Source organism: Caretta caretta, chromosome 5 (assembly GCF_965140235.1).
Source record: "Caretta caretta isolate rCarCar2 chromosome 5, rCarCar1.hap1, whole genome shotgun sequence".
NCBI lineage: Eukaryota > Metazoa > Chordata > Testudines > Cheloniidae > Caretta > Caretta caretta.
Window position 1 is genome coordinate 89,494,768 of NC_134210.1, and position 21,895 is coordinate 89,516,662.

Sequence of the window (21,895 nt, forward strand, 5' to 3'; positions counted from 1 at the left end):
AGGAGAGAGAATCAGGATCCCTGCTCCCAGAGTAGCTTTAGGAATGCTGCAACTGCTGCTCTCACAGCTCCAGGCATCGGTCTGACTGTCTGGTGCAACCTGGTGGACTTTCACCTTGCCCCTGGGCCACCAGGGTCCTTCTAAACTATCCCTCCAACTGGAGCACACCCTGCAGCTGCTGAGGGGTGAAGCCTACCTCGCCCAGTACTGCTCTGTGCCTTGCCCTGGTTTTAATGTGGGGTTTGTTAAACACCATCACATCATAATAGAACAAATAGAAGGCATAATATACATAGGGGAAGCTCATTAATAATGTTTCAGTGAACAAACAGCAGTGGACTCGTTTTACCTCTTATTTACCTCTTCAGTATAGGAATTTTGCCAGAGTAGTTATGCATACAAAAAAATACATATTTGATCCTTCAGTTGCAGAATGTGGTGTTTTCCTTCAAATTAGTTAAGCAGAAAACTGACTGCTTTGGGCTTATCCACACTAAAATTAATGTATTTGTTATAATCCTCAACCCCTTGTGTGCCCATTGTGGTAGGGAATGTCTTTCAAACTGTTTGTAAAACAGCCAGCACAGTGGGTCCAAAATCCTAAAATGGACCTCAGGGCGCAATCATAGTTTATTAATATATCTGTCATGGGAGGGACCCTGCTTCAGTACAGTTTTTTCCTCTGGTATGGTGAAAGCATGATTCTTTCTTGCATGTTAGACTTTATATGAATGAGAAAAAGTAGAATGATTAATTATCACTTGTATAATGGCTGTAAAACATGTATCTGTTTTATGGGTTCTTATGGTTTGTTTAGTTAGTTTGGGGTTTGATAGTATAGTTCAGGAAAGTGTAGAGAAGAAGAGAGCTGCTTACCTATATCACAGCAGGGGAAAGTGAGGAGTGAGGGTTTAATTATGTGCCTACCACTAGCAAAGTAGTGAGCAATTCATAATTTTTGAGCATGAGCTTTCGTGAGCCACAATAAATTGGTTAGTCTCTAAGGTGCCACAAGTACTCCTTTTCTTTTTGCGAATACAGACTAACACGGCTGTTCCTCTGAAACCTGTCATAATTTTTGAAAATCTGTAACAAGAAATTCTTTGAGTGATGGTCCCTATGTATATTCCACTTGAGGTGCACAAGCATTCCATGCTCTGGAGATTGGAAGATTTTTTTGATAGCAGTGATTTTTTTTATTGCAGTGATAGCAGGGCCTGCATCTACGCCCCCAATCCCCTGGTGCTCTGAACCAAGGGCATAAGGGGTGAGGTGGGCCAACTGCCCTCTATTTTCTTTCTACCGCCCATGGTCTGAGATTGAACCCCTACAGCAGGGGTGAGCAAACTTTTTGACCCGAGGGCCACATTGGGGTTGCAAAACTGTATTGAGTGCCGGGTAGAGAAGGCCTCCCCAAACAGCCTGGCCCCTGCCCCCTATCCGGCCCCTCCCACTTCCCACCCCCTGACTGCCCCCCTTAGAACCCCCAACGCATCCAACCCCCCCTGCTCCTTGTCCCCTGACCGCCCCCTCCCAGGACCCCTGCTCCTGACTGCCCCCCTTAGAACCCCCAACGCATCCAACCCCCCCTGCTCCTTGTCCCCTGACCGCCCCCTCCCAGGACCCCTGCTCCTAACTGCCCCGGGACTCCACCCCCTATCCAAACACCCCCACTCCCTGTCCCCTGACTGCCCCGACCCCTATCCACACCCCAGCCCCCTGGGACTCCCACCCCCTATCCAACTGACTTCTGCTCCTCGTCCCCTGACTTCCCTCTCCCGGGAGCCCCCCACCACCACTAACTGCCCCCGGGATCCCAACCCCCCCTGCTCCCTGTCCCTGACTGCCCCCCCCCGCAACTGCTATCCACACCCCTGCCCCCAACAGATCCCCCGGGACTCCCACCCCCCTATCCAACCCTCCCTGTTCCCTGATGTCCCCAACTCCTATCCACACGCCTGCCTCCTGACACGCCCCCCGGGACTCCCACTCCCAACCCTCCCTGTTCCCCGTCCCCTGACTGCCCCCCCAGAACCTCCACCCCATCCAACTGCCCTCTGCTCCCTGACTGTCCCTCAGGACTCCCTGCCCCCTTACCATGCTCCTGAGAGCAGCAGGAGCACGCCGCCCAGCCAGAGCCAGCTGCGCTCCCTGCACTGCCCGGTAGGAGAGGTGGGCCAGAGTGCTGCTCACACGGGGCCGGCGGCGAGCCTCCCCGGCCGGGAGCTCAGGGGCCGGGCAGGACGGTCCCGCGGGCCTGATGTGGCCCGTAGCCCATAGTTTGCCCACCTCTGCCCTACAGTGTTCGCAGCTTTGCTAGCATTCCTGCTTTAAATTAAAGTTTTTTTCTGTAGATATACCTTTTTCTTGATAGCTAGTTTTAGTGATAGGGTTAGTAGGCATTTGGGGGCTCCCCGTGGCCCCGTTTGAGGTACTTAGTATGCCCGAGATCCCTGTTTTCAAGTGCTGCATTGCCTGCCCTCAGTCCTTCCTGGTTAGTGACTTCCAGAATGCTTGTTTGTATTGCTTTGGGGAGTCCCACATCCCTTCCAAGTGCAATATTTGTCATTCCTTTCCCCTCCAAATCTGGCAATCTCAAGAGCTCTCACACAGAAGATTTGTAACTGAATGATTGATAACATCCCAGTCCTATCCTAGGGCATCGGTCCTGGAATCTCAGGACTCGTAGTCCTCCAGCAAGCTTGAGACCAGGACAGAGACTCCACCGATGGTACTGAGATGCAAGATTAGCCCCATGAGAGGCTCCAGAAATCCTTTTGATGGGATCCTTGAGAGCTGTAAACCGGTTCTCCTGTCACTCAGGCTCCATTTGGTGGCTACTTAACCTGTTTCTTTCAGGTGTGGCATCAGATCATGTCAGACAGATGGTTCTAGAGACTAACACCGGCAAATGCTATACAATAAAATTTCTGTCAATTCCTACCTCAAAACCCCCTTTTCCATCCTTCTTCATAGATCCCTCTCACAAGAGGACTCTTAGCTGGAGCTGGGAGTCTACCTCTTGACTATGTGCTATAGAACTGGTCCATCCACAGCACGAGGGAAGGGCTGCTATTCAGGATACTTCCTCATACCCAAGAAGCAGGGAGGCTGGAGACCCATTCTGGATCGAAAACAACTGAATATCTTCATCTGCTGATCAAGATTCAGAATGGTCACCCTGGCCTCTATAATCCCCTCTCTAAACAACGATAACTGATTTGCAACTCTAGATTTGAAGAATGCCTATTTCTACATAGATGTTCACCCAGCACACAGGAGGTTGCTTCGCTTTATGGTGAGCCTAGATCACTACCAGTACAGAAAGCTTTCATTCCCTCTCTTGATCGCCCAAGGGTTTTCATGAAGGCACTATCTGCGGTGACACCATATCTGCGTCACCAAGGCACCCCAGTATTTCCCTACCTCAACAACTGGCTGCTCATAAATCAGTTATACTGGGAAGGAGGTACAATTGGTGGCTCTATCCCTACTTATCTTCCTTCAATCCTCATAGCTCTAAGGAAACCTAGAAATGTCCACTTTAGTTTCTGTGCAAACTATAGACTTTTACTGGAGCAATTTTTGGATTTGATAACAGCCAAAGCATACTTACCCCAGGACAGATTGCAAGCAAGCTCTGAGGGACCGCATCGCGCAGCTATGGCTGAGCCCTCAGACAACAGTGCAGTCCTGCCTGTCCTCCTAGGCCATATGGTGTCCTTTGTGTTATCCTTCACAAGATTCCATCTGTGGAATCATCAGGTGTGGTTGCAAACAGTTTATGCTCTGAGTAGAGACAAGCTGGGCAAGCGAGCTTCAGTTCCTCACAGTGTTTTCAAGATCTTTGGCCTGGTGGGAAAAGAGAAGCTGTGTGTGTAATGGTTACCTTTGTTCACCTCCACCCATGAAGAAATTAATTGCAGATGCCTCCCTATTGGGCTATGGAGTGCATCTGGATGAACAGGTGGCTCAAGGTTCTTGGACTTGGCAAGATTCAAGCTTCATATGTGTCTCCTCCAACTGCAAGCAGTACTCAAAGCCTACAGAAGGCTTCTACCTTTCATCCATGCCCTACATATTCAGTATGTTGGGCAATATGACTACAGTATAGTACATGAACAAACATGAAGGAGAGCAGTCCACCACTCTTTGCATGAAGGTGATCAAGCTCTTGAATTGGTATATCTGACACCAGATCACTCTCTTGGCAGTGCACTTTCCAGGAGTAATGAACACTTTGGCAGACAGCCTCAGCAGGCAGTTCCAGAGACCAGGAGTGAAAATTTCACTGCTCAGTGATACAGAACATTTTCTGACAGTGGGGATTCCTGTTGTGGGTCATCTTTTTGTACCAAGAAAACTAGAAATGCCCAGTCTAGTGTTCCCAGGCAGCTCAGGGTTACAATTCCTGAGAGGAGGCATTCCTAGTAAAATGATCAGAGCCACTAATGTATGCTTTGCCACCCATTCCCCTCTTACCTCAAGCTGGAGGAAAATCAAGCAGGAAAAAAACGTTGGCTAATCCTTGTGGCACTCTGGTGGCTGAGGCAGTTTTGCTTCACCAGCATCCTTCAGATGGCTTCCTCTCCAGCTGTTTCTGAACCAGCTGATTTAGAAGAAAGGCAACACCACCCATCCAAATCCAGCATCCCTCAGTCTAAGCCAGGTATTTGGATGGATGATGAGCTTAGAGAGGTCAAGTTCAGAGGCAGAACAATCCATTCTCAATAATAGCAGGGAAGTCTCTGTGATGAAATGGAAGAAACTTTCTATCTGATGTCTGCATCTTCAGATACCTCCAAAGGGCTCAGAGATCCGTACCATTCTGGACAACTTCCTTTTACATTAAAAATGTCTGATTTATTGCTCAGCTCACTGAAAGTGCATTTGGCAATGATTAAAGCCTTTCATTCTGTAGTGGAAAACTGTTTTGGTCTTTGTCTACGGTGAGGTTTTCAAAAGGCCTTGATAGAACCTAGTACTGAAACCTATACTGATTTGAGTCTTCAGTCTCTCATTGTCAGCACTCATTAATCCTCCTTTTGAACCTGTAGTTTCCTGCTCCCTTCACCTGTCTTTTGAAGGTGTCCTTTCTGACCACAGTCACCTCCGTCAGAAGAGTAGGTGACTTTGGATTCCTTATGGCAGACTCTCTCTACACAGTCTTCCAGAAGTATAACGTTTCTTTGATGTTACACCCTAAGTTCATTCCAAAAGTTTCCTTCAAATTCCACTTTAAATTAGGTCATATACCTTCCTGTTTTCTACCCAAAACCTCACACCACCAGAAAAGACAGGAAGCTCCATTCTTTAGATGTCTGTTGAGCCTTGGCTTTCTACCTGCAAGACACAATCCTTCAGGACATCTCTGAGACTGTTTCCTTCACTGAATAGATGAAAGGAGAAGTAATTTCCTCACAGACACTTTACAAATGGATTTCAGGTTGCATCCTGCTTTGCTATGAGTTAATGGTGACGCCTCCCCCACAAAGTAAGAGCCCACTTGACCAGAATCCAGGCTATCTTAGTAGCTTTTTCTTAAGGATGTTTCCTTTCGGTAGAGCAGCAACATGTGGTTGTGTGTGTATCTTTTTGCGAGATATTATGCCCTGATAAAAGCTTTTTCAGCAGATGCATCCTGCAATCTGTAGTACATCAGGGTCCTCACACCCTCCTCCTCAATGAGTAGTGCTTTTGAGTCCTCTCAGTTGACCTATCCATAGGGACCATCACTCGAAGAAGAAATTCATATTACTTACCTTACAGTAACTGGAGTTATTTAAGATGTGTGATTCCTATATGTATTCCACTACCTGTCGTCCTTCTCCTCTATTTCGGATCCTTTCCTAAAGTGATTTGTGGTGGCGTAGGAGCTGGAGAGGTGGCCTGTCCATGCTGACCCCTTTAGCCTTGTGTTCAGAGTGCGCAGACACAGACCAATGGACACTACTAATGAAAAATCTTCTGGTCTCAGCCATATCCAATGCATGTGCACCTCAAGTGGACTATATATAGGGACCACACAAAGAACTCAAGTTATTGTAAGGTAAAGTGATGAGAATGTGTCTCACGCATAACAATGAACTATTTCACTTCATGGACAAATTTGATTTTTATTATAGTTTCAGAATCTAGTTGGTTCTGTGAAGGCAGAGTTCAAATTGAGTTGGAAATGCCTTGCTAAAATGATTTAATTGATGTAATGAGAGGAGAGTCCTTCCTGCTTTCTGTTATATAATAATTATTATATATTAACTGAGCATCCAAAAGTGTGCTAGGTGCCATGTGGAGTAATTTTTTTTAAGTCTCTCCCATAGTCTAAGGAGAAACATGGTGGGATGTGGCAAGGCAAAACAAAAGAGATAGGGAGAATGGGGGATTGCAAAGGGTACAAGTGACTTGATTTTTAAAGAGTGTTTTGTGCCTGATGCTACCAATGACTCTATTGGGAGATGCTGGGTGGTCAGCATTTTTGAAAATCATGCCACAAGTGTGGTGTGGTCATTCCGTGTTTTCTAACAGCAAAATACGAGCATTGTCAACTAAAAACTGTCCCTGGTCAATGGTAACCAAGCTTTTTACAGACTGTGTTCCAAATGAATATATTACGGGTTGGAGATTTGGACTCTGATCTTCAGGAGCTGTTGAGAGTTGTGATTCCTTTTGCATCAGTCGAGATGTTATTTGTGGGAAAATAATGTTTGTTTCTCTATCAGGCTCTTCATGTTGCTCTTTTTTTCAGTACAAAACACTTAAAATAACAGCTTTTTGTTCACTTCATTTCTACATTCTCCTTTCCTCCCAAAAAGGTAATAATGCTAAAAGAAAAGCACTTTACTTATTTTATATTCAATAAGATTGTCAAAGTAAACATAAACTAGTAATACTGCAAGAATTAACTTAATTACTAACAAAGCATTACCAAGGGGAAGTTGTATACCTGAGTCTGCAAAGAACCCTTATTCAAGAATTATTTGTGGGATATATATACTGATATATCTGTACTTTGTGCTACAATATTTTATCCTCATCAGTTTTTTCTGGAAAACTTTCAGGTTATATAATTGTCTTTTTCCTACTCTTTTCAGAGTAATTCTACAGTCCAGTGTTCAGAAAAGTAAAACGTCTGAACCTAGCATTTCTGGCAGTACAGACATTAATAAAAGAACTACCAGGTCTGCTGCAAGAAAAAGCAGTTTAAAAAGGTGAGAGTTACTCTTTTGAGCTGGCATGTCCATTACTGGTGATGGACTTTGTCTGAGGGAATATTTGCCTCCTAGTGACAAGGAATTAATTAGAATATTTTAAAATGTATCATGTAATGAGACTGTCTGAACTTTGAATCTCTTGTGTCATACAGTTCTGAGTGAATTCTGGAAACTGGGAGACTTGTATTGTGGTTATTATGTATGATTTAAGGATTACTGAATTTAGGAGTTTGCTGACTTAATAGTTCCCATCACAATATCTACAGGTATTATGAAGAAACCTCTCCAGAAACAAAGGATTCAGAATTTAAAGTAGATGGTCTGCTCTACAAACTCATGGGGAATTAAAAACTTGGATGGTTTAGAACAAGAGTGTGAGTGCCTTCTTGTGTGTAAGCACATGGGTACAAAGTATATTTACTTCTGGTAGCTACCACATGAGTTCTTGTGTCCATCCATGTCTAAAGCCAGTATGCAGACCTAGACCCTCTCAAGTTGTGCTGGAAATGAGCATGAGGTTCTAGCTCAGATCTGTAGGTTACACAACCAACCATTAATTAGCGGAATTCAAAGCCATCAGTATAGTTTTTTCCTAGTGCTGTCCTCTTTCACATTCACAGATATCAGTACACTGTGGAAGAGAGATACCAAATGTATATTTATCTTTTTTGGGAGTGAAACTGCCAAGAGGGCTTGCAACTTTCAGTTTGAAAACAAAAGATCTAAGCAAATTAAATCCAAATCACATATAATCTGTGGTTTATATGTCAACAGCAGTTTCAAATAGTTTTTGATTCGTGAAAGTGAAAATTTTTTGTCTTGTGCTTGTGAATATCTTTTAATTCGTCTATCAGTAAATGTTGAAGAGAAGAGCCTTGTTTTGTTGAGAGGAGTGAATCATTAGACTTGCAACTAGGATTTATGAGTTGGTGTTTATATGCCATAAATACAAACTTTGTATGTGGTATTGTTCCATAGAATTTCCTTTTCTCTTCTCTCCCTTCTGCCCTCATCCTTAAAGGGATATGCAAACTATTTTTAAAATAACAAACCAAATTAATCCTCTGATGGTTGTAAAAGATGGAAACACTGTATCAAATAACCTGCAGGACACTTCTAATGTAACATTGAGAGAATTTTCAGGGTATTATATACCATTTGATTCATATTAACAAATAGTTAAAAGCTAAAAACAACTTTTTTTTAACCTTACCTTAAATGCTAGTTTTATGAAACACTATATTTAGTTTTTGTATAATTGTTTGGTTTGATTAGGTCTCCTTGACTGCATTGTTTTTATCAGTACTGAATTCTGTCCATGCTGACCTCTTTGGTTCTGGCTACTTCTTATATTCTTCATGCCTCTTCTGTTTTTGAGCCTCTTAGCTCTGTAGCTATTTGTCCATTCAGTGACATACCTCTTCAGTTCCTGGAAAGCATCCTTATGAGTAGATCCTCCCTCCTAGAGAACAGCAGGCATTCCCCACTTCTTTCTTTTTATTTGTCACAATGAAAAAGACCTTCTGATAAATTATTCTATGAAGAAGTGCTGCCACTTTGGAGATATCTTTTACAAACCTGGCAAGTTGCCTTCTGACTCTGAGGAAAGACTCAGAGTGCTCTTACAGATGAGGGTTTCCTCAGTTAATAAGAGCACTAGCTTTGTAGAGTATTTGTAATTTGGCTTTCTGACACTGCTTCTGAAACTTCTGTCCCAGATTTTTCACTTTAAACAGTATCAGATCATGTTTCTGATACTTAATGTTGAGACCATACTGCTTCAATCGGTTAATGACTAGATCCTGCCATTCAAGATATCTCAAAGCAAAATAGTGCCGTCCGGTAGTGTCGCAATTCTGGAGCTCTTAGGCATTTTTCCATCAAAAAAGGTTGCTTGGTTGTAGTTCATATACGCCTCATGTGATTAAATGTATGCCCTCTCATGGGCATTATAAAGAATATCTTCCCTGCGATATAGATGTGTTTTTATTGACCTGTAGCCTCTGGAGAAATCTTATATGGTGCTTGTCTATCACAGAATGAGATGGCTTTTGCAGCTCTCCATTTGGTAAAGGATATGCACATCAATGGATGACATCAAGGAGCTTCCATTAGTGTATTCAAAACAAAACAAAAACTGGCTTTCCCATCCTTTTTGCCTGAAGTTTATTCAACTTTGTCTTTAAAAAAAAAAAAAAAGTGGGTCACCCAAACTGACTGCATTATTCCAATTAAAGCCTAATAAATGGAGAGTAGAGGAGAACAATTCTGACTTCTATTAATACTGTAGTATTGCTGTTAATCTAACTTAATATGTCTTTTATGAAACACTATTATTTAATCCTACGTAAACTTTATCATCCAATATAAACCCTTTGATTCTTTGGACATCACTGCCTAGCCAGTATTCTTTTATTTGGTGTCTATATATTTTAATAGCTTTCCTATATGGCTACTGTTTCAATTTTTTTCATTGAATCTCATTTTATTTATAGGTATTGCACTGATTTCTTCAGCTTTCACAGTTTTGCTGTAGCTGAATCACAGTCTATGATCAAAAATTCATTCTTAGCATTATATCCTCAGATTTGAGTCCTTCCTCATCCTTCAGATTGTGAAGAAAGTGTTAAGTAGTTGGTCCAGAATGACTCATCTCCCAGTAAAACATTTTATAATTACAATATTTATTTCAAGTTTTCTGATGAGATTTATGAAGGTATCTCATGATTGTTCAATCAAACCAATGTGTACAATATTCGTGCCTTTTCCTTCAGGTGACACTATATGTCTACCAGTGTCAATGCCTGGTTGTCCAGAAGGAGAGGGGGTATTACTACATTAACATGGCACTTTGTTTGTAGTGTGGATGGGAGAATGTAATGGGACTGCATGGGATTCATGTAACAGCCTAGGGTCATGATCTGCTCTGTGACCTTAGGTTAACTGACTTGGCCAATTGGCACCTCACTTTCCCCATCACTGTTGTAGTGATGTCCATAAGTGATAGATCAGAGTTCACATTTTACAGTGTGCATTTATCAGATCATTTTATGGTGAAATTTTATCCTCTTCTCTCTCTCTTCCTTCCAAAATGCAGACACTCCTTAAATTCTTATTGTTAATCTGTTTAATTGGACGGACCATTTACAGTAGAGGCAACATTTAATAATTATCCCATCTTGAAACAAAAAAACTGAAATAATCCTAATACTGAGCACTTAAACTGCTTTTCCTCTTTTGAACTCAAAGTGCTTTACAGAGGTGGATACAGCATGTGTTAGTATCACCACTTTACAGAAGGCACACAGCAAGGCAGTGACTGAGCCGGGAAAAGAACCCCCATCTCCCAACCGCCGCCTCCCCCACCTTGTGACCTATCCAGTAGATGCTTGAGAAATTCCAACACCAATGGCATGAAGTAAAGAAACTAACAGAACCCTCTTCCCTTCAAAATGGATAGAAATTAAGCTATTGTCCCACTCATTACACTGTTAGCATTCCATGTATTTAACAAGTTCTTGAGCTCCTTTGTTGTTAGCAATTTAGAAGAGAGGAAATAGTGTGTGTATTGTGAGGATTTGGGGGGTTCAATGGAATTGGACTATAGGAATCATTATGCCAAGGAATAATTGTGGCCCTGTTAGCAGGAAAGGGGAAACATATGCAACAATTAATTTATAGGTCTCTTAGCTTTTTTTCTCACTGGAGAAGCATGTCATAAAAACTAACAGAGGGGTACCCTTAACCCAATATGCTTTCACCATTGAAGGGAGCCATTAAGCAACATTCTCCTCCCGTGTTGAGATGGAAATGGCATGCAGCACACCAGAGCTTTCAGTTTGTGATCTAATTCTAGCTTTAAAAAAATTAATATTTCTTTTCCATTCTTTTCTACTTTTCCCACAGTCTGATACCTCAGAAGGAGAAAAGGAAAAGGAATGCTTTACAGCAAATTCGCTTAATGAAATTATGGTACTTTGAATCCTCTGCTTTTTCTTTACAAAGGCTTTTTTCCTACTCTTTGTAATCAGAACAGTAGTCTGTGCTTTCTTTACAATTGATAAAGTATTCTCTATAAAAGTATCAAGTCTTTAAAATTTTTCTTTGTAGTATTATGCTTAACTTAGTTTACACTGGCAGAAATGTTTGAAAGATTTTGCGCTTGCTTTGTTTTTTGAATTTCAAATCGGATGGTTTTTATTCCTCATAAATCTGTGTTTTATCATTTTAGTGGTCACTCCATACCAAGGACCAGGACAGTGCTGCGTTAAGTAAAAAGAAGTGACTGAAGAGGATGCTGAAGGGGGAAAAAAGGAATATTGCTATGGAACTTAATTTCTTTGAAAGGAAAGACATTTTCACTGCAAAATGCAGCTAAGATTTAGCAGAAAAACTCCTCCTAATTCGCAGAAGAAAACGACCTGTTCAAGAAGCTTGACACAGTTCAGCTTTCTAATTCTAAAAATGTTCTCAAATGTTAAAAAAAAAACTTGTAAATTTAGACTCAGGTGTAAATATCTAAACTCTCTATTATAAAGAGGGTTTACTAGTGGGTATGATGCATGTGTGTAATTGTGATGGCAATCACTTAGATGCTGGCCACCATAAGAAGTGAAGATGTGGTGGGAGCTTTTAAATATTTAGTTCACTGTTGTCTGTCCAAGCTGGTCTCAGTCTCCAATACAGAGCAAAGCTTGGGAAGGCAAGATTTTATTCTCATAACATTGTACTTTCTTGTTGATTTGGATAGCCTTCCTTATTTTATATGGATTTTTTTATGAAGCTGTAATGTTAAATATCCAAACTAATTACTGTACACCAAAGAGTGCTTTATTTCAAAGGGTTTTTTTAAACAATTTAACTAAAAGCTGTTAATTGTTTTTTTAGTAATAGCTTTTAGTTGCTCAAAAACATTGATTTTCCTACCAGAGTTTATAATTTTAAAGCAGCACCATCAACTTAGTTTTCAGATAGCAGTGTAACCTTTTACCTACTTGTGCTAGAGGTAATACCTAAGGTTCTCAATCCTAAAGTTTATGCATCAGACCATGCTTTATGGTCATTGTCATGGTTTCCCTTGTTTAATCATTTTCTTCCATACTGTGGGGCGGTAGTGGGGAAGAGGGACACTTAAAAAAAAATAAGGAATTGTGATTATAAAACTACTGAAATTGGCAGTGGGAAACAGGTGTAGTCAGTCATTCTTTTAAAAATGGTTATTTCAAGGTTTCAGTGCTCCTTTAAACATCCAGGTACTTTTGGTTTAAAAAAAAAAAAAAAAGTCCTGGATACCTAATTATCTGTTAAATGTGATTGTAATTTTTAAAGGTGACCCAGGATTTGAAATTTTATTTATTTCCTTTTCAATATCCTCTTCTAAATCAGAAAAGTTTTTCCTCCAGATTTATCCTATTATATTTGAAGTTTATTTTCCCCCTAGTATCTTTGTTTGCCAGCATCATATTTGACATGTGCACATGCCTCAGAATAGATCTGCTACTGCATAGCCAACAGTAAAAAGAGGTTTGTTTTCGTGAGTTCTGTATAAATACAGTCTGGGGAGGAAGGTTGAAATGTTACTCAACAGACTTTTTTGTCCTGAAGGAAGAAGACCGGTTGTCTTGCAGTGGGAGGGAATGTTCCTACTAAATTTAAACAGTGCTAGGCAAGGTTCAACACCTAGGTCTAATTTACATCCCCTGTTAAAGCATTAAAAAATCGTAATGGTAATTGAAGGGTGTTGCCTAGATAGTGTAAGTAACAATATGTTGACTTGACTAGCTTTCAATGCTAAAGGGAGAAGAGTAATAGTCCAGGATATGGTTACTTATTAAGTTAATGGAAGCACCTCCCAAGTTGTTCTGAAACTTTTAATTATACAAACTTGAATGTAAAGAATATAGAAGAAAAGGTTCTTCCAGTATAGAATCAAAACCTTGAACAGGTATTTAATATCTTTTCTTTTTTTTTATAAGAAGAAACCCCTTTGAGTCCTCTGACTTTGCTCCTTTGCTTTGTACAGCTTAGAGACTCTTGTCTCCAGGGAAATAGTAATCTTTGTGTTTATATAGCCTTTCAAAACAATTGGGAGTGAGGGGCTGAGCCACATCATTCTGGGGACAAGAGCCTTGCTAACTTTGTGAGGGGAGGAGGGACAAAATGAGTCAATGGGTTTGTTTTTTTTTAAAACAATTCCCTCTCTGCTAATACAGCCCCTTTATTTTTTATTTGGAGTAGAGGAGCACTCTTTATTCTGATCAAGAATTAGAGTCCCTGTGGTGCTAGACTGGTGCGTCCAACTTCCACCAGTGACCTTGAAGAGAGAATGTGCAGTTAATGATGAATTGAAAATGTGCTCCCGGAACCATCCGTATGGATTTTTTTTAAAAAAACCAAAGTGTGTGTGTGTGTCATCCCAGGCCCTGTGATGGCTGCCTCTCCCATACCTCTCACTTTTGCAGCTGCAGTTCTTGGGTGAGCCTGGAATGCTCTGAGCACCTGCCTGCTGTGTTGCAGAGGAGAGTGTAGCTCTGGCTGCTCAACAGCCTTACTTCCTTGCTGAGTTGTTGGAGCCAAGGAGAGTAGGATAGGAAATTAACTGACTCTGCCTCAGTGCAGGGGAGCACCTAGTAAAGGGTGACTTTGCCCCTCTGCCCCATCCTTTCCAGCAGCTGCCCAGGGCAGTCCAAGAGAGCAGGGAGATAAAGACAGAGAGACAACACTCAATTAAAACTCATGATTCTCTACCCCAATCCTGGTCAGAGCCAGCCTGGCAGTTGCTCTTAACTTGTGCCAGCTAACAGTCCCAATGGGACCGTCTGCCTGTTGAGGATAGCCCAAGCATAACACACTCCACTCTCTCACCCTTCCCTGCTCCCCCTCCTGGGCACCTCTGCCCTGCTAAACTGGCTCCATGCACTCCAGTTGGGTAGAATCCCCAGCAGGGACATTGTGAGGGATTCCACTCCTTTTATTACCTGAGTGATTTTCCCCCCCTCCATTTGTAACAAATTTATTAGGCTCATCTTCATTATTAATATACAAATAGGAATGGCATTGATCCAGTGTGTGCATGGTCAAGAGACTGATGGTTTGTGAAAATGGTTAGAGGAATTTTACTTGTGCATCCAACAACCAAGACTTACAATGCAAGGCAAGAGATTTTGCCTCCAGTGTAACAACTGGTGCTCCTTGACCTTTTTCAAAAATAAAATGTTTGCCTCTAAAGCTGAAAGGATTGGACATCACAGTGCTAGGTGCTGTACAGGTAACTATTTTTTTAAAAAATGTCCTGACCCTGGGGAGGTCACAGTTACGTTTTTTACAAGCCTAAACAGTTGAATGAGGGGAAGGTAGGGTGGTTGGGAGGATTAGTTTAAAAAAACACAAGAAGGCTTTTGGACAGTAAGTAGTAGTTTTAACTTCCCAGCTGCCTACCCAGTTCTTTGCTTTTTAGGTATTTTCATCTTGTGTGTATGTTTGTGTTTTTACCTCAGTGCTAGAGTGAAACTGAGGAGATGTCTGTTGTTGGCAAATATTGAACTGATTTGTTTAGTTAAAGTCTGCCTCAAAATAATTTAATGGGTATAAGTTGCTTATACATATGCACAGTTTGAGTTGTTTGAACTGTCCGTTGAACCTGAAAAGAATCAGACTAAGGTTTGTTTGCTTCTTTTTTAAGAATCACCCCAACATATGAAGTTTTAACAAACTTTGAAATTACATTTTTAAAAACCAGATGAACTCTTGGACTTTCAATTTTGTATAATTGTTTTAAACATCAAGTACTGATTTTAATTGAAAAACAAAGCCTGTCACAAATGTCTATTACATATAGTGAAAGTCTCTAAACAAAGTTTCACAGTTTTGTTAGGTATGAAGATTCTGGGCTACCATTTTTCACCTCTGTACGTCTTACAGTTGCGGAGAAACACAGAAATGTTACTGCCATTCTTCATTTGAATATTCAAATCAGCATTGCTGTATAGTGACCAGCATTACCTCCTCATATCCTATGTAATTTTGACATTTAGCTTGTACTTTCAATCTGACATTTGCCTTGCGTTTGCACCATATGTACCAAAGTTGTCTACATGCAATTCTGAAAGCCAGGGGAGAAAGCACTTCTTTTCTAAAGACTTGTGAAAGCGTGCCAAATGGAATGTACATGTAAAACACCGCTGGAGACCTTGAACTTGTGTGTGCTGAGAAGCTAGTTATCCCTCCTGTGATGCATTTATAATTCTGCGTGGGTGGCCTATCATTTTTTCCCCATCCGCCCTTTTATACTGAGATATATAGTGAAAATGCTACTTAAAATACATAGTAACTATCTCGGGTCAAGTTGCTGCTTTTCAGCAAAGTGTCAGTAATTTATATTAAAGTTACTCCCAGATCTTGACCTGTTGTTCCGACTGTAAATAGGAAATTGCTGCAGATGTGCTGCTGTTTTTAAAGACTGGACAAAAACTATTAAGCTAGGATTTGTATCAAATGTGACGCACATTCTAAGTGGAAGAAAAATCAACAATTATGTTCATCAGATTATTCTGCAGGTTTATATTCCTGGTTTGCAGACTTTCATTTGCCTTGGGTACAGAGTCTGGAAAGCTCTTTAAACCTTACTGAATACTCAATACTGCTCACCCTGATTTTTTTTAACTTGTATATTTCTAATCCTATTTTTTTAAATCTGATTGAATGACAGAATGGGAGTTTTATTTTGCTGAAGGTATTTTTAAGATAAAGCCTCATAATGTCTTGTAAACTTAGTTTGATATGCATTTGTCATTTGGAAATCTTGCATATTGTAACTTGTTTTATACAAAATATTGAATAGTAATAATTGTAAATACGAATTGTGTACCAATAAAACTATTAACCTGGTGTTTGTTATGCCCAACAACCCCGACAATCAGATTGGTCAGAGTCTGCATTGGTGTGGGTGGCTTCCAGCAGTAGATCAACAAATGGTAACATTTTTGTGACTATTCCCTGAAATGCATAATATATTAATCATGCCTACCTGACCAACATAATCAAAGGGCAAAATTGTAAAGGATAACTTTTCATTTACTAAAATAACTCCTAATTCTCATGAATAATTCTTGCCTTGGTAAATATGTTCACTCTGTGAAGACACTTACCTCTAGCAAGATTAGAGGAGTGAAATTCAGGAAGCCAGGGTTATTTTTTTTTTTTGACTCCGCTACTGACTTTGCTTTGAGCAAATCACTTAACCTTCTTGTGCATCTTTCCCCACCTGTAAAGTGGGGATAGTACCTACCTTTGTATAGTGCTGCAAGATGGAAGAATAAAAGATAAAAATATCAAGTGAAAAGTGTATAGTATCAAGTTTTATTGAAATGTTCATAATATAATACACATTGCAAAAAAGGGTCCATTGCAAATTCTTAAACTTCAAAATTTCACAAACTCTAAAATTCTGTATAAACTCAACAATGGCCACGCTGGGCTAGCCTAAAGTCAACCTTTGCCATTGGTGGTTGCCTCTGTCAAACAACAAAAACACACTAGGCTCAGCTAATCAGCAAACTTTTAAAACTCTAACACAGCCTCATCCTTCTTCCCAAAAGCACAAATAAACCTTCCTCCCATCCTCCCGATATGTTTCCCATGCATATATCATCATCCTGTTGGTCTTGGACAGCAAAATGCTAATCTTCACTTCTCATCCTTTTCTGCTTTGAAATTGGTTAAAGATAATTATACTTTTACAAATAAAAAAGGTTTTTCATGACCTGAATAAGCTGCGTGCTGGAGAATGAATGAGTCTCACGGTCACTGTTCCCTCTAAGTTGCGCACGTGCATGTGCGCACAGATCTTAAGCCCCACGCACATGGCGAAACATTGCGTGCACAAAAATCTGCACAGAAGAAAATTTTTGCGCACATGGCCTGTCAAAAATTAGAGGGTACATTGCTCACGGTAATAGATATATCACTGTGTGTAATTGTTCTGAGCCTGCGTGTCAATCAGTGACAACGTATCATGGCAAAGACCAACAGTCAGAGCAGAAACACTTTTTAAAAAAAAATTATACATAGTCCAGATCTCCAGGGAGGAAATGACAATGACTGGCATCCCAAGGGAGAATGTGATGTCCTGTCACAATAATTTACTCTCTGTTAAGAGTTTGGCACTATGCTGTGTTGTTTTAAAAAAGCAGGGGGGTTATCTCAGGCCCAATGGGATAAAATGTTAATGAAACCGGTGCTCACTTTAGAACACTAAGTATGGGTTTGGGGTTTTGTCAAGTTGTTGCTGGCTTACTTCCACTGTAACCATAACCATTGATCTTTTAAACCTTTTACTGAAGATGCAGGAAAAAGGAAACAGTTAATGCATTTGAAACAAAATATTAAGTAAGGCTTTCATGTTAACATTACCCTTTATTCCCTTCAGCTGTGAAGAGTTTTTAATAAGAAAAATCTCTGTTTGACCGTCTTAAAGCTGGTATTAATTGTACTTTTTGGGGGGGAAAGTAGTGAGATGAAATGGCCTAGAGCTGTTGAAGTGCGGTTTCCTTTCCTTGAAGACAAACCAAGAAACACAAAAGAGAACAGAAAAGAGTAGAAAAAATGCAGCTCCTGCCTTTGGCACTGACTGTACCTTGCAACCTTGCTGCTGGAGAGAGGTGGACACAGCCCACTCTTAACCACTGTGATCAGTCAAATTTATATCAGCACTGAGCTGTTTATGGCATAGGTCTTAGCTGCCTCACGGGTCAAACTCACAGCAGTGTCACTCAATGAGGTGGGAGAGAGAGAGGAAAGAAGAAACTAAGTGGGGAAGGAAAAGGGTACACAAGGGAGGTCGTGGCAGCACATCTCCCATTCCAGATGTTCAGCAGTCAGCCAAGGAAGATGATGACAGCACTGATTCCCTCTCTTTGATAGAGTAAGGCCAGCATGCGTTTCAGGATCAGGATGATAAGGATCCAATAGTGGTGGTGTATCCCCCATGAGGTGGCAGACGAGATGGAGAAACTTGCTCCTTTCAGTCCAGCTGTTCCCACTGTGACCCCCCTCATAAACAATGTCCAAGAAGGGGTGACAACATCATCACATTAACCCATCAATCGTAAACGTTTCCTCCCATTTCTACAATCTTTTAGCTCTTTATGGCACCCCAGTAGCACTCCAGTCAGCTGGTGACTTCACCAACAGCCTTGAATATTCTTTATCACCAGTTTTTGAACCTAAACAATTCAGTTTGTACCAGTATATTTGCCTCTGACATTTTCTAACTTTTAAGAACAGTTGCGTACCAGGCTGAGTTGGATTTTTGTTACTTTGGTCATATGAGAGTAGAGGCCTCTGCACCACCTCTGGAATTAAAGATTGTGTTTTGCCTATAGTTTCTATTTGTCAATATTGCAAAGTCTCCACACTTGACGGTCTGTGCAGGAAATGGAACAGAATTTTTAAAATAGCAAAGGTGGTGTGGATTATCTTTCAGAGGCTTTAGAAAACCTGTGGTGTTGATAGAAAAGTGTTTTCCTGATTCCACATGGTGAGTAGTATATTCTGAAGCACGAGGATGGAGAAGACTTATTTTTTCTCTAGTAGATGCAGGTGGAATCAAATCCCATACTGGTACATTCCACAGATTAACTGCACATGCTAGAAAAAGTTTTTCTGTTTTTAAATGACCAGTTTGTCCCTTGGTTTGGTTTTGTTCTTTCCTGAGTCACCAAGCATTGGATGCTGTCAGACAAAGGAAGCTGTACTACCTGAACTATTCAATTTAGTAGTGCATATGCAGATTGTGAAAAGAGGACAGTGGTTGCTTAAGAAAACATGTCAAAACCCGAAGCCTTGTGTTAATGCCCTTCACCTGTCATAGAGGCGAGGCTACAGTCACTGGAATTTAAATGAAAGGAAAACAGTAAAAGGAATTAACTACCCTATATGTTTGTAGGGTAGTGGGGAATTGGGTGCTTTTTCTCCACCCTCATGGCAACACTTACCGTTCTACTTTGTCACTGTGACTGGATTGTGGTAACTATTGAAAAGCTTCAGCCACTGCAAGAAGTTTTTCTTTAGGGTGAATTATTCATATAATGGAGCATTTAGGATTGTTGCTAGGATGGTCTTCCTGCTCAATGGAAACTTGTCCTTGAAAATAAACTTCTACTCCCTCCTACTGGTAGACCTTCAAAGGGAAAAGGAACAGAAGATGTGTGGGACCAGCTGTTATTTTTTTCATGGCTATGGCTGCCATATTCAAAAGCATTGGTCATGTCAGGGAAAACCACCACCTTTGTCATACAGCTCCCTCCAACCTAAGGCTTTGTGAAGAGCTGGTAAATGAGATTCCTGTAAATTGTCACTCCAGTTCCTACTCAGAAGCACTGACCAGACATGCAAAGCATGAGGCATACACACTGAAACACAAGCAAGAGGTCTCATTTTAATTAACTGGTACTGTCTGTTGTGGGGCACAGCTGCCCAACACCGCCTGCTCATTCCATGCCACAGTTTCCACCTCCCCAGGGTTTTGTCATGCCTGGCATTCACATTGTTCAGGCCTCAAGCTGGGTCCCACTGAGTTTAATCTCCTTTTGGGGTTAAGACATTCACACAAAAGTTCCAAGGAAACAAAAGGTTGTGCTGAGTCTTTCATTTTAAAATGCATCAGAAGCGAGTTCCATGCTATCTCTACAAGTTGTACTTAAAACTCCAGGTTCCAGTTGTGTGTGTGTGTCACAGAACACATTCACTAAAGCAAAATGACTATTTCTATTTCTAAAGCTAACCATACCATGCTTGTCCAGCTCCTGTTCAGACGAAAGGAACCAAGTCTTGAGGAAAAATGGTTTTCAGCATCACACAACCATGCTATTTGTAAAATAGGTTCTTCCTGTCTGTGAATATAAATTCTGACTCTTTCTCTCCATCCCTTTACCCTCGATGTATCTGTGACACTCTGCTAAGTTTAGATAATGTTCTGGGGGGACGGAAATGGCAGGTGATTAGAAAGCTGTGGAACAAGCTTTCCTGCTACAACATGCATCAGAACACTCAAGGTTTGTCTTAAAATAGAAGTCTAAATACAATGCTCTACCCAGAACTCGATGTAAATAAGGCAGTCAGATCAGATCAAACTGGAGTAAGGCTGAAGCACCATCTCTGTGGATTTTGCACACAAGCTTCCATGGTCTACAACTATTGCAATCAACTGTTCTCCAATCACTAGCAGTTTTGGAAAAGGCAATTTACATTGCCATTTAACAGCTCATCTCCCTTTCTGCTGCTCAGGCTGAAAGTGCAGATGCTGGGTTCCTTTTCCTGTCTTGCTCACAGAGACAGGATCTGTCCTGCTTCTTTAGCCTGCAATACTTCCCTAACCAAGGGGAAGTCTTGGTTTGTGAAAGCCTGGCCTTGAAAAGCCCAGAAGGGTGGGAGTGTCTGTCTTGACCAGACCACAGAAAGCCATATGAACTACCTAATTATTACAGCAGCAGCTATGGGGAAAACTGGAGGAAGAGAGACACTCTAGACTAAGTGAGCAAATCCTGGGTGGTGGTTTCTCTTCTATTCCATACAGACTCAAACCACCCTTCCCACCATGCACTACTTACTGAAAAGTACTCAGAGAAAGTATTAAGTGCTGAGACTAACATATACCTGTCAGCTACAGTTCATTCTCTCATCCTCTCCCCAGCAGCAGAATTGTGCATGCTTTGTAGTATTTTGGTAGGGTTTATGTACATATACTGTCAGCTGTAAATTTATATTTGAGAAGGCAAGGTCAAAGAATGGAGCATCGGTGTAGTCATGAAATGAGCCAAAGAATTAAATGATGGCTAAATCAAGAGGGTTGGATTTTGTAGTTTCTGGACCCTTTGCCACTGTTCATAAACAGGAAAAATAAATATATATAATAATTTTGAAAGACTAAATCAATGCTGGCAGCAGGCAGGACTCTCGAAACAAATAACTGTTCTCCAGTATCAGAACTGTGGAAGTGGGAGTTAAATGAATTAATCATTAATTTTTCAGGGCTATGATTCCATTGCACCTTTAGAAAAATAATTTTAGACCTAATGCAAAATTGTTCAAAGATAGCAAAAAAAAAAAATTTCAAATTACATTCATAGCCCTTTGGGTTCTGGTTACATGAGCTTGCATGCACTAAGCAGATTCCAACATAATTAGAAGTTTGATGGTAGACCTCAAAGAAAAACTCAGCTGCTATAAGGAAAGTGAGGTTGATATAGTAGGTTGAATCTGCCATGCACCCCTACTGAACCCATTCCCAACATGGAGCAGTGCAGCTGTCAGAAGAGATGAAAATTCAAGGTCTCAGCTGGGAGTCCTCATTAGCATGCCCACTGTAATTTCTGTAACAGTTTTTATTCTGTGTCTCATGATCAGGTTCCTATTAGGTATATATTCTGCCTGCTTAAAATCTTCCTTCGAGGTGCTTACAATGTGTCATTTTCTGGCCCAAACCTCCACATAAAATTACTATAGGATGTTAAACAGCTTTCACTGTTGCCATTGGAACACACCAGTGAAGCAGAAAGCGATCCCAGATCTCTCAGTGGGCTTCCTCCACAGACTGGATTTTCAGCCCTGCTGCAAGTCCTCCAGCAGAGAGCACCTCAGTCTATGAAGAAATCTGTTTGTGGGGAAGGGAGTGACAGTCAGTCTTT

General features: G+C 41.0%; 1 protein-coding gene across 12 annotated transcripts in view; it reads left to right on the forward strand.

The window, feature by feature from the left end:
* Positions 1-16,551, forward strand: part of CDC14B (cell division cycle 14B) — an 81,451-nt gene extending 64,900 nt beyond the window's left edge. For 4 of the 12 annotated variants that reach the window (XM_048850147.2, XM_075128640.1, XM_048850158.2 and 1 more), the window contains 3 exons: positions 7,092-7,208; positions 11,118-11,183; positions 11,443-16,551. In XM_048850147.2, the coding sequence (XP_048706104.2) occupies positions 7,092-7,208; positions 11,118-11,183; positions 11,443-11,482 (223 nt within the window). In that variant the 3' untranslated portion in view covers positions 11,483-16,551. Of the gene's footprint in view, positions 1-7,091; positions 7,209-11,117; positions 11,184-11,442 lie in introns of those variants that run through there. The other 8 variants (XR_012668541.1, XR_007356676.2, XM_048850151.2 and 5 more) reach the window with 6 other exon arrangements.
* Positions 16,552-21,895: the final 5,344 nt, after the last annotated feature.